A 15,395-nucleotide genomic window follows, 5' to 3' on the forward strand; every position below is an offset into this window, starting at 1 on the left:
GCCAAACTTACCAACCAAACCGAACCACCCACGATTAGATATCTACCCAATTCATTTGCACTTTTGAGCCTTTGCTAATTATGCACTCCACTTGGGGTGCTTTCTCCTCTCTGTCCTTGTTCTCAAAATCTTTTCAGCCAAGCAACCTGATATCCCACAACAGTTATGGTTCCTGTTTCTGAAGTCTTAATACTTCCCACTTTTCCAGCATTTATAGTACCCAGTATCAGTATCATGGCAGCTGTATACCTGATCTTTTTTCCTGCTAGATTTTGCATTTCTCGGAGTTACTGTTTTCCACATAGTACGTTGTTTATAGTAGAAATTCAATAAATAGTTGATGAATGAATAACAATAAGGGTGAAATTTGAAATAACTTATCTATAGTAAATAATAGAGTCTGAAGGATCTACATGGGGAGAGGGACAAATGGAGAAGGATCTCTGAAAGGCTGATACATATATATACATACACATATATATGTGTATATGTATACTTATATTTTAAAACAGCTTTATTAATTGATATAGAAAAGTGTACAATCTGATAAATCTTGATTTATGTGTATACCCATGAAACTAGCACCTCAATCAAGATAATAACATAACCATCACTCCAAAATGTTTCTTCATATCTCTTTGTAATTTCTATATCTCTCCTCCTCCCTGCATCTTCGCCTCTCACTACCAGCCCGGTTCAAGACAACCACTGATCTGCTTTTGGTCGTTATACATTGGTTTGCATTTCCTAGAATTTTATAGAAAGGGAGCCATATAGTATTTATACTCTCTTCTTTCTGGCTTCTTTGACTCAGCATAACTGAAGCAATTCATGTTGTAGCATATCTGTTCCTTTTTATTGCTGAGTATTATTGCATTGTATAGTTATACCACCGTTTGTTTATCAGTTTACCAACTGATGGGCATTTGAGTTGTTTCTAGTTTTGGTTATTAAAAATAAAACTCCTATGAACGTTTGTGCATAAGTTCTTGTATGAACGTGGGCAGCTCCGATGGCCCAGCGGTTTGGTGCTGCCTTCAGCCCAGGGCCTGATCCTGGAGACCCGGGATTCAGTCCCATGTCAGGCTCCCTGCATGGAGCCTGCTTCTCCCTCTGCCTGTGTCTCTGCCTCTATCTCTCTCTGTGTCTGTCATGAATAAATAAGTAAAATCTTAAAAAAAAAAAAGTCCTTGTATGAACATATGGTTTCATTTCTCTTATGTTCTATCTAGGAGTTACAGTACTTTTTTTTAAGATTTATTTATTTATGATAGACATAGGGAGAGAGAGAGAGGCAGAGACATAGGCAGAGGGAGAAGCAGGATCCACACCGGGAGCCCGACTCAGGACTTGATCCCAGGACTCCAGGATCGCGCCCTGGGCCAAAGGCAGACGCCAAACCGCTGCCAAACCGCTGAGCCACCCAGGGATCCCCTCTATCTAGGAGTTAAATGAATCATGTGCTACCTGTGTATCTAGCTTATTAAGAAACTGCCTGCCTGGCTCAGTCAGTAGAGCATGCAACTCTTGATCTCAGGGCTGTAAATTGAGACCCCACACTGAGTGTAGAGATTACTTTAACAAAATAAAATCTTTGAAAAAAGAAACTGCCAATTTTTTTTCCCAAAGTGATTGTAGGATTTTGCTTGGCAACCAACAGTGTGTGAGAGTACCTATTCCTCCTCTTCCCAATGCTTAGTATCATCAGTCTTTTCAGTTTTATTCATTTTGATTGGTGCAAGTGGTATCTCATTGTGGCTTTAACTTGTATTTCCACAATGACTAATGATGTTGAGCACCTTTTCATGTGCCTATTTGTCATTGTTATATCTTCTTTGATGATGTGTCTTCTAAAATATTTTGCCCATTTTTTATAGTGGCTATGCTTATTAGTTTTAATTATACAAATCACATTCATTTTTTGGCAGATTTATTCCTATTTCATATTTTTGATGCTATTTTACACAGTATTGTATTTTAATTTCAATGTGTCCACATCCAGAAATGGATATTAGATTTTTGTCAAGTTCTTTTTTGGATGTTGATAAGAGGATCCTGCAGTTTTTCTTTTGTAGGTTACTAATATTATGAATTATATTGACTGCTTTGTGAATGTTAAACCAATTTTACATTCCTGAGTTAATATTGTCCTTGGTCATGCTATATTTTCTCTTTTACATTTTACTGGGTTTAATTTGCTAAGATTTTGTATTGAATTTTTGCATCTATATTACTGAGGGATATTAGTCTGCAATTTTCTTTTGTTGTTTTTGTCTTATTTTGGTATCAGGGTCTCATAGAATTAGTTAGGAAATACTCTTTTTTTCCATTTTCTGGAAGAGATTGTATAAAATTAGTGTTATATCTTCCTTAAATATCTGGTAGAATTCACTAGTGAAGCTGTCTAGGCCTGGAGTTGTTTTTCCCTTTCCTTCTTCTTTTCTTTTTCTTGGGAAGATTTTTAAAATACAAATTCAGGGGATGCCAGGGTGGTTCAGTAGTTGCCTTTGGCTCAGGTTGTGATCCCACGGTCCTGGGATCGAGTTCTGCATCAGGCTCCCTGCCGGGATGTTCTCCCTCTGCCTTTTTCTCTCTGTGTCTCTCATGAATGAATGAATGAATGAATGAATAAATAAATAAATAAATCTTTAAAAAAACAAAGTCAGTTCTTTATTTTTTTTAAAGATTTATTTATTTATTTATGATAGAGAGAGAGAGAGGCAGAGACACAGGAGGAGAGAGAAGCAGGCTCCATGCTGGGACCCTGACGTGGGACTCGATTCCGGGACTCCAGGATCGCGCCCTGGGCCAAAGGCAGGCGCCAAACCGCTGAGCCACCCAGGGATCCCACAAAGTCAGTTCTTTAATAGGTATAGGGCTATTCAGATTATCTGTTTATTCTTGAGTGAGCCTTAGTATTTTGTGTCTTTAAAATAATTTGTCCATTCATCTAAGCTGTCAAGCATATTGGCATAAAATTTTCATAACATTCCCATAATAAACTTATAATATTTGTAGAATCTATTTGTAGTGGTGCCATCTCTCTCATTCCTGATATTGGTGACTTTTGTCTCCTTTCTTTTTTTTCCTGTTTAGTCAGGGTAGAGATTAATATGATTGGTCTCAAAGAACCAAAATTTTACAAATATTATAAGTTTATCATGGGAATGTTATGAAAATTTTATGCCAATACATTGTATTTTGATTTCTTCTTTGAACCGTGGTTGGGTTTTTTTTTTTAGAATTGTGTTATTTAGTTTCCAAATATTTGAACATTTTCCAGATACCTTTCTGTTATTGATTTAAAATTTAATCCCTTTGTAGTCCTAATCGAGAATATATTTTGTATGTCTTATATCCTTATAAATTTACTGAAACTTGTTTTATCACCCAGAATAAAATGTGTCTTAGTGTCCATGTGCACTTGAAAAGAATGTGTATTCTACTCTTCTTGAGTATAATATTCTAGTAAATGTCAAATCATGTTGGTTGATGATGTAGTTCAAGTCTTATGTATCCTTAACTGATTTTCTGCCTACCTGGTGTATCAGCTATTAAGAGCAAGGTATTTAAATCTCAGAGTATAATGAAGGATTTGTCTATTTCTCCTTGCTTTTCCATCAATTTGGGGTCCCATATTTTGAAACTGTTACTAGGTATATAAACACTTAGAATGATTATATCTTCTTGACTAATTGACCTTTTACAATTATAAAATGACCTTCTTTATGATAATATTCTTTGCTGCACAATTTACTTTGATCTTAATATAGATCCAAGTTTGTTTTTGACTAATTTTAGGATATTATTTTCCATCATTTTACCTTTAATCTAATTTGTCCTTCTCTATTTGAAATGAATTTCTTGTAGGCAGCATACAGTTAAGTTTTGCATTTTTATCTAATCTGTTGATGTCTATCTCTTAAGTGGGAGGTTTAGACCATTTACTTTTAACCTGATTGTTGATAAAGTCTATCATCTTGCTATTTATTTTTTATTTGTTCCATCTGTTCTTTGTTCCCTCTCCCCACTTTTTTTCTAGTTTCTACTGGATTGCTTTTATGAGCCCTTTATCTCCTTTGTTGGCTTATTACCTATAATTCTTTATTTTGTTATTTTAATGATTGCTTAGAGTTCATACTATAGGTCATACCTTCAGTTAATATACCACTCCATATACAGTGTAAGAACTTCACAATTTCATTTCTTCCTTCCTAGCCCTTATGCTACTGTTGTCATACATTTCACTTATACACATATGTTATAAGCCTCACAGTACATTATTTTTTCCTTAAAAAAGTTATCTTTTAAAGAGATTTAAATAATATGAAAACAGCTACATATTTTCCCATGTAGTATCATTCCCATTGTCTTCATTCCTTTATGTAGATCTAGATCTTCCATTTGCTATCATTTTCCTTCCTTCTGAAAGACTTTCTTTACTAATTCTTGAAGAACATTGGAGTACATATCTGCTGATGATTAATTTTCTCAGTTTTTGGATTTAAAAGATATTTTCACTGGTACAGAATCTTAACTTGACAAATGTTTTTCTTTCCATACTTTAAGTCTGTTGTTTCACTCCCTTCTCATGTGCATTTTTCCTCCAAGCAATACACTATCATCTGTATCTTTTATTTTTTCATACTAATATGTTTTTTTCCCCTTACATTTAAGATTTTCTCTTTACTTTGGTTTTGAGCAATTTGGTTATGATATGCCTTGGTGTAGCTTTCTCTGTTTCTTGTGTTTAGTGTTCATTGAACTTCCTGAATCTCTAGCTTTTTACTGTTCCTCAAATATGGAAAATTTTGGGCTGTTATTTCTTCAAATATTTTTTTCTGTCTCCGCTACAATCTACTTTCCTATAAAGACTCAAATTGCATATATACTAAGCAATTTGAAGTTGTTTCACAACTCATGATTTTTTTAGGTGGTTTCTATTGCTGTGTCTACAAGTTCAGTCATCTTTTCATCTGTAATATCTAACCTGTCATTAATCCCTCTAGTGCATTTTTCATCTCACATAGAATTTTCATATATAGAAGTTCAATTTGGGCCTTTTTAAAATATCTTATGTATCTCTAAACTTTTTAAACATATGGAATACGATTATGATAACCACTTTAATACTCTACTAACTTACATCTGTGTAAGTTTCTTCTCATGATGGCTTATGTTTTCCTTTTCCTTTCCATGCCTAGTAATCTTTGATTGGATGTCAGACTTTGTGAATTTTACCTTGTTGTGTGCTAGCTATTTTTGTATTCCTATACATCATTGAGTTTGTCTTCTGGGGCAGTTAAGTTTTAGAAATAGGCTAATTCTTTTAGGTCTTATTTTTATGCTTTGTTGGGTGAGTCTAAGCAGTGCTCAGGTAACGTAGGGTAAGGGTAATTTCACACTAGTGAAACAAAACCCTTCTGAGTGCTTTACCCAATACATCAGGTATTAGGAGTTTTCCAGTCTGGTTGGTGGGAACAGGCATTGCTAACCCTATGTGAATGCCAGGCACTGTTCCTTTTTTAATATTATTAAATGAATCTTTCCCCAGACTCAAGTATTTTTCTTATTCACATGCTGATCAGTATTCTCTCTCCTTATTTGTAATGGTCCCTCTGCTAATTTCAAGAATCCTCTATCTCTGCATCTATATCCTCTCCAGTAATCTATCCAATGAATTCTAGCTATCTTGTTCTCCCCAGATCCTCAGCTCTAGTTCCTCAACGCAGAGTCTACCAGGCTACTTCTGTGTTTCTGCTCCCTGCATGTCCTGAATACCTCAAAGCAATACATTGGGGAAATCATGGATCTCACTTTATTTCTTTTTTCCATTGATCAGGTTGATATCCTGTTTCTTTAAAAAAAAAAAAGATTTTTATTTATTTATTCATGAGAGACACACACACACACACAGAGGCAGAGACACAAGCAGGCTCCATGCAGGGAGCCCAACATGGGACTCGATCCTGGGTCTCCAGGATTATGCCCTGGGCTGAAGGCGCACTAAACCACTGAGCCACCTGGGCTGCCCTTATATCTTATCTCTTGAAAACCATGTTTCCATAGCTTTTTTGTCTATGTGGAGGTTTTTTGGTTTGTTTTTGTGTGTTGGTTGGTTGGTTGGTTATTTCAGGAAAGAGAATAAATCTAGTCCCATTGCCCCATCTTGACCAGAAGTGAAAGTTTAATACGTCATTTTTTTACTGCTTCAAGGTCAATTGGGGTTCAGGTGATCTACACTGGGTTCTTTGAGAATTGTTTGGGCTTGCCTGATTTCTCCTGTATATACATATGTAAAATATATATATGAATATGTATATTTGAATGAACGAGCACTGTTTGATTTAGTTAAAAGTGGAAACCAGCCTGAAAGTTTTACAAAGAAGTTAGTACCAGTTATCAGGATCTTTTTTGATGGAATACTGCTAATTTCAAAGAAGTCTTGGGTAGAGCATTAAAATTTTCCTAGATTTAGCATCAATTTCTAGGAAAAATGTGTATTTGTGTAAGTAACTATGGAAATTATCATTTAACACCTTTATTTTCTTATTTAAAAATTAGAGGACAATGTCTATAAAAATATGCAAGAATCAAAGGAAACCCACATATCCAATCACCTAGATGAAATTGTTGCTGCTGTCAGCGTAACACCTAGAAAGAATATCCAAAACAAACTGCCTCAGACAGCACTCTTCCAGCCTCCTCGAGAGAAACTCCACCTCTGTGAAGAGAAAGCGAAGTCCTATTCTAGCAGTCACAAAGTAAGAACCCTTCATTTTCTATACCTGTGCTCTGGTAACTAGTGAGAATTTAGGTTACATTTCTAACCTAAGAAGTTTGGTACAAGAGAGTATATAGAGTACCTTTATCACAGAATGAGTGGGTGTAGGCCATCAGGGCTCCAGGCACAGCACTTGGCACAGTCAACATCATACCTGCTGAATGACCGCACAAAGGAACAAACACGGTTACCCTGACTCTGGCAAGTGTATACTAGACCAACTGGTTGTAGGTTTGACCTTATCAGTCTTTTTCCATCAGTATAGACCTATTTATTGAGCTCCCCCTAGTGCCTGGTCTAGGCACTGGAATATAACACAAAGTGATGAAACTTCTACAGCTTACAATTCTTACATTCTTGATCTTCTTGCTTTCCACATACATCTGTCCCATTCTCTCCTCAAAGTTTTACTCATTCAAAAAAATAAAATAAATAAATCAAAAAAGAAGTTTTACTCATTCACTTGTTCATTTAATATGCGTTTCTCTACCACCACTTATGTTAGGCCCTACTGTCCATCCATTTTTTTTTCACAGATAGCTACTGTATACCTACTATGTGCCAGGTGCTATGCAGGTGCTGGGGGCACATATGGGAAAGCTACAGCTTCTGCCTCAGATGGACTCATGGTTTGGTTGGGATGCTAGGCAGGAGGCAGACAATGGCAGTCAATGTGATAAGTTCTGTGATGGACACAAGTTCAGATGAAACCAGTTCACAACATGGCATGAGGGTAAGCAGTGGGCATGGAGATAGTGAATGGAGAGCAACCAAAGTGCTTCTTGGGATGGGGGTTACTTGGACAGCACTGATAACAGTGCTTACGAGTTGGCCGGGTAAGGGAGAGGACAATGGTGTTCTGGGCAGATAGAGAATAGAGTATTATTAACTATAGTCACAGATGCTGTATGTTACATCACCAGGATTTAGTTATTTCATAACTGGAAGTTTGTACCTTTTGACCACCTTCATCCATTTTACCCACCCCCTACCCCTGGCAACCACGAGTCTGTTCTCTGCATCTGTGAGGTTTTTTTGTTCTTGTTATTTAAGATTCAACACATAAGTAAGATCATACAGTATCTGTGATTTCCTTCTGATACATGGTTGAATAATATTCCATCATATATTCAATGTCATTCAATGTTTTCTTTATTCATTCATCCATCCTTGGACTCTCGAGTTGTTTCCATGGAATACAGGCTTTAATGACAGGACAGGAAATGAGATTGATTATAGAAGGAGCTAGGGCCCAGAGGGTATTTAATGCCCAGAGAAAAAGTTTAGATTTTCTCCTAAAAGTGTTGGAAACTATCATAGGATGACAAGTAGGAGTGACATGAGCAGGTTTGAGTTTCTGGAATGTTTACTCACATAGCTGAGTGGAGGATGGGTGAGGAAGGAGCAAAACTGGAGAAGGCGCCCCAGTTCAGAGGATATTTAAAATAATCCCAGCAAGGGGGACACCTAGGTGGCTCAGTTGGTTGAGAATCCAACTCTTGATTTTGGCTCAGGTCCTGGGATCAAGTCCCTCATCAGGCTTCTTGCTCGGTGGGAAGTCTGCTGGAGATTCTCTCTCCCTCTCTCACTGCCCCCCCCCCATCTCTCTCTCTCTCTCTCTCTCTCTCTCTCTCTTTCTCTCTCAAATAAATAAATCTTAAAAAAATAATCTCAGCCAGGAATTATAACAGCCTGAACTACAGCAGAGGCAATAGAGATGCTAAGATCAGACAGGAATTTGGAAATGTGAATCAGTGGGACCTGGTAACTGAGGGGACATAAGGGTTGTAGTGGCAAGAGCCAATCAGAGTGGGTGTATGCAATCCGTGACTTAGGTCTCAGCCAGCTTGGGTGACTGGAAGCTTGCCAGTTCCTTTGCCACTGTAATGAATACAGGAGGAAGAACAGGATTATGGAGAGGAGACATGAATTTGGTTCTAAATGTGTGCTTTTTCATTATGCAACAGATATTTATTCAGTACCCACTATATGTCAGGGTCTGTGCTAGGTAGGCTGGCAGCCTCTCTCAACCACAGGTCTGCAAGAGAATTAAACCTGAATGCCTCAAGGCATTTAACGTCCATAAAGAAGTAACTTCTCTTCTATGGATCTAGAATGGTACTAAATTATTTTCTGTGTTCTGGAGTTCAGATGAGGGACCCCTGGTTACAGTGGTGAACAACATAGACAGGTTGAAGGCCTTGTGGAGCTGAGGGGTAATCGGCATTATAAATAAACTAGCAAGCCCAAGGTTGTGTCAAGTGCTATTAGGGAAAGAGTGGGCCTGTCTGTAAAGAGGCAGCATATGAGCTGAGACCTTAAGAAGTGAAGGAGCCAGCATGGAGAAGCTAAAGGAAAGGTTCTATGGAGAGGGAATAGCACATGTAAAATCTATGAGGAGGGCATGAATATGACATGTTTGAAGTGAAAGAGGAAGCCGTGGTCTGACATGAAATGTCAGGAGAGACAAGGAGTTCACTTAGAACCTTGCAGGTCTCTAGCTAAGTGCCCTGGAGACCTTAAAAGTATTTTCAAGAAAGTATTAACATGATGTAACTGGTTTTTTAAAATATCCATTCTTTTCTACTTTTTTATTTTAAAATATTTCAGACTTACAGAAAAGTCTACAAGATTCACCAATTGTTTTTTTGTTTGTTTTTTTAGATTCACCAATTGTTAATGTTTGCTTTATTGCTTTACTTCTCTGTGTGCATATCATTATTTTTCTGAACTATGAGAGTAAATTCCAGATATTATGATCCTTTACCCCTGAATATCTTAGAGGAAACTCTAGGTAACCACAGTACAGTGGTTTAAGTTAGGAAACTAATATTAGTATAATATTATCATCTAATCTACAAGCCTTATCTATATTTCTCAAATTATCTCAATAATGTCTTTGGCAGAAAAAAACATCTGACAGATCCATGCTCTGCTCCATAAATGCCAAGATGGCGCACTCCTATGGTTGACTGATATCAGGCTATTGGTGCCTTTCTGAATGGGCTTCTCCATGGGACCACTTAGGTTTCCTCATGGCATGGTGGTTAGGTTACTAGTTTGCTAGGACTGTGATAACAAAATATCCCAGACTGGGTGGCTTCACCAGCAGAAGTTTATTTTCTCAGAGTTCTAGTGGCTACAAGTTCAAGATCAAAGTGTTGGCAGAGTTGATGTCACTTGGAGGCTTAACTATCAGAGGATGTTCCCTCGCTGTCCCAACAAATTCTTTTTTTGCACGTGCCCCTCCCTGGTGTCTCTTCCTCTTTTTTCTTTTCTTTTTTTTTGTTAAGATTTCATGTATTTATTTATTTGACACAGAGAGAGAGCACAAGTAGGCAGAGCAGCAGGCAGAGGGATAGGGAGAAGCAGACTCCCTAACCTGAGCAGGGTGTCCAATGTGGGGCTTGATACCAGGACCTTGGAGTCATGACCTGAGCTGAGGGCAGAAGCTTAACCGACAGCTACCCAGGCACCCCTCTCTTCCTCTTCTTATAAGGACATCAGTTATACTGGATTAGGGCCATACCCTAATAGCCTCATCTCAACTTATGTCTTTAAAGACCTTCTCTGCATATACTATCACATTCTGAAGTACTTGGGCCTCCAACATTTGAATTTGGGAGGTGGTAGGCACACAATTCAGCCCATAATGGGTTGTAAATGGAAACAGAAAGTGGAAGCCTCTAGTTCCTTAAGACCTAGGGGACCCAAAACTGGCACCGCATCATATCTCCCATATTCCATCAGCCAGTCACAAAGCCCAGATTCAAAAAAAAAGGAGACATAGACCCCTACCACTGGACAGAAAGAATCAAAGAATTCTGGAGCTATATTTTAAGCTACCAGCCTTGCTTTGAGTGTATTGCTGCTCTGAGCTGACCTGGAGCTGGAAATGTCAGGTCCCTGTTCTCTTTGTCCTGACATTGAGTATAAATGGACTTCTGATTCCTCTAATGAAATCTCTTTGTCAGTCCTGCCAACCTCATTGCTGTACTGATATCCTAGGCTGCTAAGAAAGGTATATGAATTGAGAACTAGCAAGTGTTATTTGAAAACCCACTACCAACTTGCCCACTGGTGCCTAAATGTGTGGTAGCCATTCATAGCTGAGCAGCTGGAAAAACTAGGGAGTGGTTATAAGTCTGCTCTGCTTTTTCCATGTCTTCTTTATTTATAATATTTTTCATAATGTACTACAAATTTAAATGTTTTATAAACATAAGTATACTATAAATTTTACTTGTTTCTGCCATTTATTGTCTCTCTCACCCCAGATAATCAGCCAACTGCCTCACAGAGATCTTTATCCATTTTGTTCTCAAATATTATCCCAAATGCTTACAACCATGTCCAGCACATAGTAGGCACTCAGGAAATACACGCTGGATAAAAGTACAGTGGACTTTGTGCTTTTCAACTCTGTTTTCAGTTGTCTACCTGGTAAAGCCCATTTTCTCTCCGTCACAGTATAAAGAGGCTGTCCATGAGCTTGTGCGCTGCATTGCGCTGACGAGAATTTGCTATGGTGACTCCCATTGGAAACTAGCAGAGGCACATATTAATCTGGCTCAAGGCTACCTCCAGCTGAAAGGTGAGTTCATCTTGGATGGGGAAGATCAGTCCATTGGTTTCTGCACTTTCATGCAAATTTGACTCTAGAAGTCAAATTTAACTAGAAGGATTAAGTTTTCTTGAATATTCTCATGTCCACACATTGAAGAGCCATCTCCTTTCAGAAAGTCCATAAGATTTTTCATTTGACATGTAAAAAAGAGAAGGACGATTTTAGCCCTTTGGATGGCTTTGGCAGACCCTTTTTATGATCTTAAAAGTAGGGTTCTTAGGAGAGAATGTGTTAGCTTTGAAAGCATTGTAGAAGGGGCCCAAGGTATGGAGTAGGGACCTGAAGTAGGATCCATTCACATTTGTTTTGAGGGAGAATCTCTTGGCTGTAAGTGACCCCACCCCTCACTCCCAAAAAAATACATAAATAAGAGACTAAATCAAGTTGGCAGTGAACAGAAGGTAATGTATTGGTTCATATAGCTTGAAAAGCCAAGGGTAAAACTTGCTTGTAGACTTAGCCAGATCCAGGTATTCAAACAATGTTATCAGTTTTGTGTTTCTCTCTTCTCCCACCACTGGGCTCTGTTTCTGTCTGTGGACTTCATTCTTACCCAGGCTTTGCCTACATGGCAGCAGTAAGGCTTGCAGAAAGAAGCTTTAAACTTCCTTCATCAGCATTCCCAGGAAAGAAAGAACATTTTCCACCCAAATCTCAGGATTTGGGGATTCTAATTGGGCTGACCTGGATGATATGTCAAAGGCAAGGAATAGTCTGATTGGCTAGATCTGCCTTTTGGCTCCACTAGATCCTAAGAGACAGGCTGACTTTGGCTAACTCACGTAGATTGTGTGTGTGTGGAGGGGGGGGGCAGGTGTCCCCAAAAGAAAACAGAGGAAGGGGATGGATGCAGGGAAGGCAAAAACAACAGGATATCATGTCTTCTCTTTTCTGATGGGCATCCCAGGACTAGGTGTACAAGAGTACATCTCTGTACTCCTTTCTTCAACTGAAAAGCAATGATAAGGTTGATGGTGGTACCTAACCTCCCAGGACTGGTCCAGAGAATACATAAAATTACAGAAAGTGGAAAACACCACCATGCTTAGCACAGAATTGCCTCTTAATAAATATGGCTAAATCTGATTATCGACTGATCCCACCTATTAGATCAAAGACTGTTGGAGCCAGAGGGGACCCTGGAGATCATCTAGTTTTGAACTTCCCCTTCCCCTAGAAGGAACATCCCCTTCCTATATTTTTACTTTTAGATTCAGAATGAATGAGTGAATTGAAACAGCTTGCTTCAGTAATATATATATATAGAAGTAGATGATTTGAGACTCAGACCTAGGATTTTGGATGCCAGCTCCAGTGGCCTGGCATCTGGGATTTCAAAGGATGCTTTTATTCCACAGCCTGCTACCTTTCTGCATGATAGTCTTTATTTCTCAATTTAAAGTAAAAGAAACATCTACTCTTTATAGAAGCCTTACTGAATGTCAGGTACCGTGCTGTCTCCCATGCATTTTCTCATTCATTCTTCATCATAATCCTACAAGGAGGGTAATATTATCATCCTTGTTTATAGTTGAAGAAGCTGAAGCCAATGTTTCAGAGTAAGTAGTGGTTCAGGGAACTCATTCTGGGAAGTTTGATATCAGAGCCAGTGCACTTGATCCTCAACCCATGCTACCTCCGATAGACTGAGTTCCTTGAGGGGATGTACCAAAGTTGATAATACAGTGCACCATTATCTTTTGTAATAGCTCATGTGTAATTGGCACTAAGAAATTTCTGGTAGGTTGATTAAATGTGTGCTTTGAAAAAATTAGACGAAATTCTCTGAAGTAATGAGTACTGGGTATTGTACGCAACTGATGAATCACTACATTCTACCTCTGAAACTAATCATACAGTATATGTTAACTAAGTTGAATTTAAATTAAAAATTAAACAAAAAAATTAGACAAAATTTTCTAAGAGTTCCCACATGAAGAACATACCCTGGATTTTCCCCATCAGAAAATAAATTCTTCTGTTTTATAGATGCAGGAACAGAATTGGTTTCGTATTTTGGAAGCTTTTTTTAGAGACTTGAGATAAAATTTCATATAATGGAAAAACATAAGACTAGAATTGTATGGATGTGGGTGGAAGAGAGGACATCGGTGTCGGGGAAGAGGATGGAGTATGGGGAAGTGAAAAGCCCTGAAACCTAACTGTGACCCCCACTGTTATCCTTCCCACAAATTAATAAGCCCATGGAAGAACCCAAGAATGCACTGGGGAATTAGTTCTTGTTAGGGATTATTTTTCTCATTTTTGTTCCATTTTGATTCGTATTAGTCAATAACCTTGTGGGAATAAGAGATTGGAGCATGTCAGCTCATTCTGTCATTGGAATCGCATTTGTAAGTTTTTGTAGATATCATTGTATTTGTATTACATTAAAATAAGTCTCTGAAGTTATGATTATGGATAGATAAGCAGAAGATTCAGAATTTTTAGTATTTCAGTAAGATTGTTGTCACAAAGCCAGAATTAAAATTCACGAATATCCTATTTCCTGCCCAGAATGCTATAGTCCTTGCATTCCATTTTTTTCTTATAATTATTTAGAACATATTTTATATCTTATATTGGGGAGGTTTCAAAGTTGTTCAATTCCCACTCATTCTGTTTATTTCTAGAAAGACCATTTGGGGAAAAACTTGAGTACTAGATGTAAACTACTTCTTTGTTTTTTATAGTCCAGACAATATTTCATGCTACCCTGATACTTCTCTGTGTGTTATTTGCCAATACATGAAGGAGACTTCATTGGATTTCCTAGCCACAGATAACTATATTCTTGTCCTGCTGACATGAAAGAGAAACTGAAACCTCTTTTTCTTTGTCCACAGGACTGTCCTTGCAAGCGAAACAACATGCAGAAAAAGCCAAAGAAATCCTTACCAACTCCCTCATGCCTCCCTATAACGACAATACAGATGTTTTTAAGTGTTCGATTGAGCTATTCCATACCATGGGGAGAGCCTTACTCTCCCTCCAGAAGTATCCTTTTGTTACTCATCTTTACATGTAGAAATGCCATCCATAATGCTTATATTTCATTATCAAGACCAAATCAAAAGGTGACAGATGGCTTAGGAATGGGGATAGGAACCTTAAGAGCCAAAGATGTCTAGGAACTGGGGTCCCAGAGTCTAGAACCATGTGTGAAGTTTCCTAAACACAGTCCAGATTTAAGGAAGCTTCAGAGAATTTGTCAAAGGCAGAGAGACTTGCAAAGGAGCTGCTGCAGTGTGGAAGGATTATAAAGGAGGAGTGGATAGAAATTCAAGCACGGATCAAGTTGTCATCTGCACAGTAAGTTTCTGGTTTAGGGCATTTCGAATACATGATGGCCAGAGATTATCTGCCAGAAGAATCTGTCTTCAGGAAGATGGTACTTCTCTGTGATGCTGTGTCCATGGCTTCTCCATGGCCATTGTCCAGAAGCAAAAGAGGACCATGCTCATCACAGCAGCTACAACCAAGTCACACACATTAGTGACACCATTCACTAAATATGTGGTGCTGACACATTCACCCCTGGGTCCTAGAGTTCTGACGTCATTCTCTTGACTTTGTATCTCTCACCTGCTCTCCTGAATTTAAATTACCATGTGTTTCATACCACAGAGAGGTAGAAGATATTTGTGATACACATAACTGGCAAAGGGCTCATATCTAGAATCTGTAAAGAACTCCTTTTTATCAGTAAAACAAAGACAACTGAATAGAAAAGTGGGAAAGAGACTGCACTCACCACCACCACCCCCAAAAAAGATGCCACATAGCTAATAAACATATTAAAGTTTCCGTCTCATCAGTCATCAGGGAAAAGAAAGTTAAAATTATGAGCTACTATTACATCTCTACTAGAATGGCTAATTTTTTTTAAAAGACTGATAATATCAAGTGTTGGTCAGGATGCCATACTCTTATATGCTTTCTCATGTGTTGTGGTTTGGAATATATTTGGCATAACTACTTTAG

General features: G+C 38.1%; 1 protein-coding gene across 4 annotated transcripts in view; it reads left to right on the forward strand.

Moving 5' to 3' along the window:
- Positions 1-15,395, forward strand: part of TTC23 (tetratricopeptide repeat domain 23) — a 96,547-nt gene that overhangs the window by 13,459 nt on the left and 67,693 nt on the right. For all 4 annotated transcript variants that reach the window (XM_026001648.2, XM_026001643.2, XM_026001652.2 and 1 more), the window contains exons 2-5: positions 6,565-6,764; positions 11,255-11,378; positions 14,258-14,408; positions 14,598-14,723. In XM_026001648.2, coding sequence (XP_025857433.2) covers positions 6,585-6,764; positions 11,255-11,378; positions 14,258-14,408; positions 14,598-14,723 — 581 coding nt within the window. In that variant the 5' untranslated portion in view covers positions 6,565-6,584. The remainder of the gene's footprint in view (positions 1-6,564; positions 6,765-11,254; positions 11,379-14,257; positions 14,409-14,597; positions 14,724-15,395) is intronic.

Source organism: Vulpes vulpes, chromosome 14 (genome assembly GCF_048418805.1).
Source record: "Vulpes vulpes isolate BD-2025 chromosome 14, VulVul3, whole genome shotgun sequence".
Classification (NCBI taxonomy): Eukaryota; Metazoa; Chordata; class Mammalia; order Carnivora; family Canidae; genus Vulpes; species Vulpes vulpes.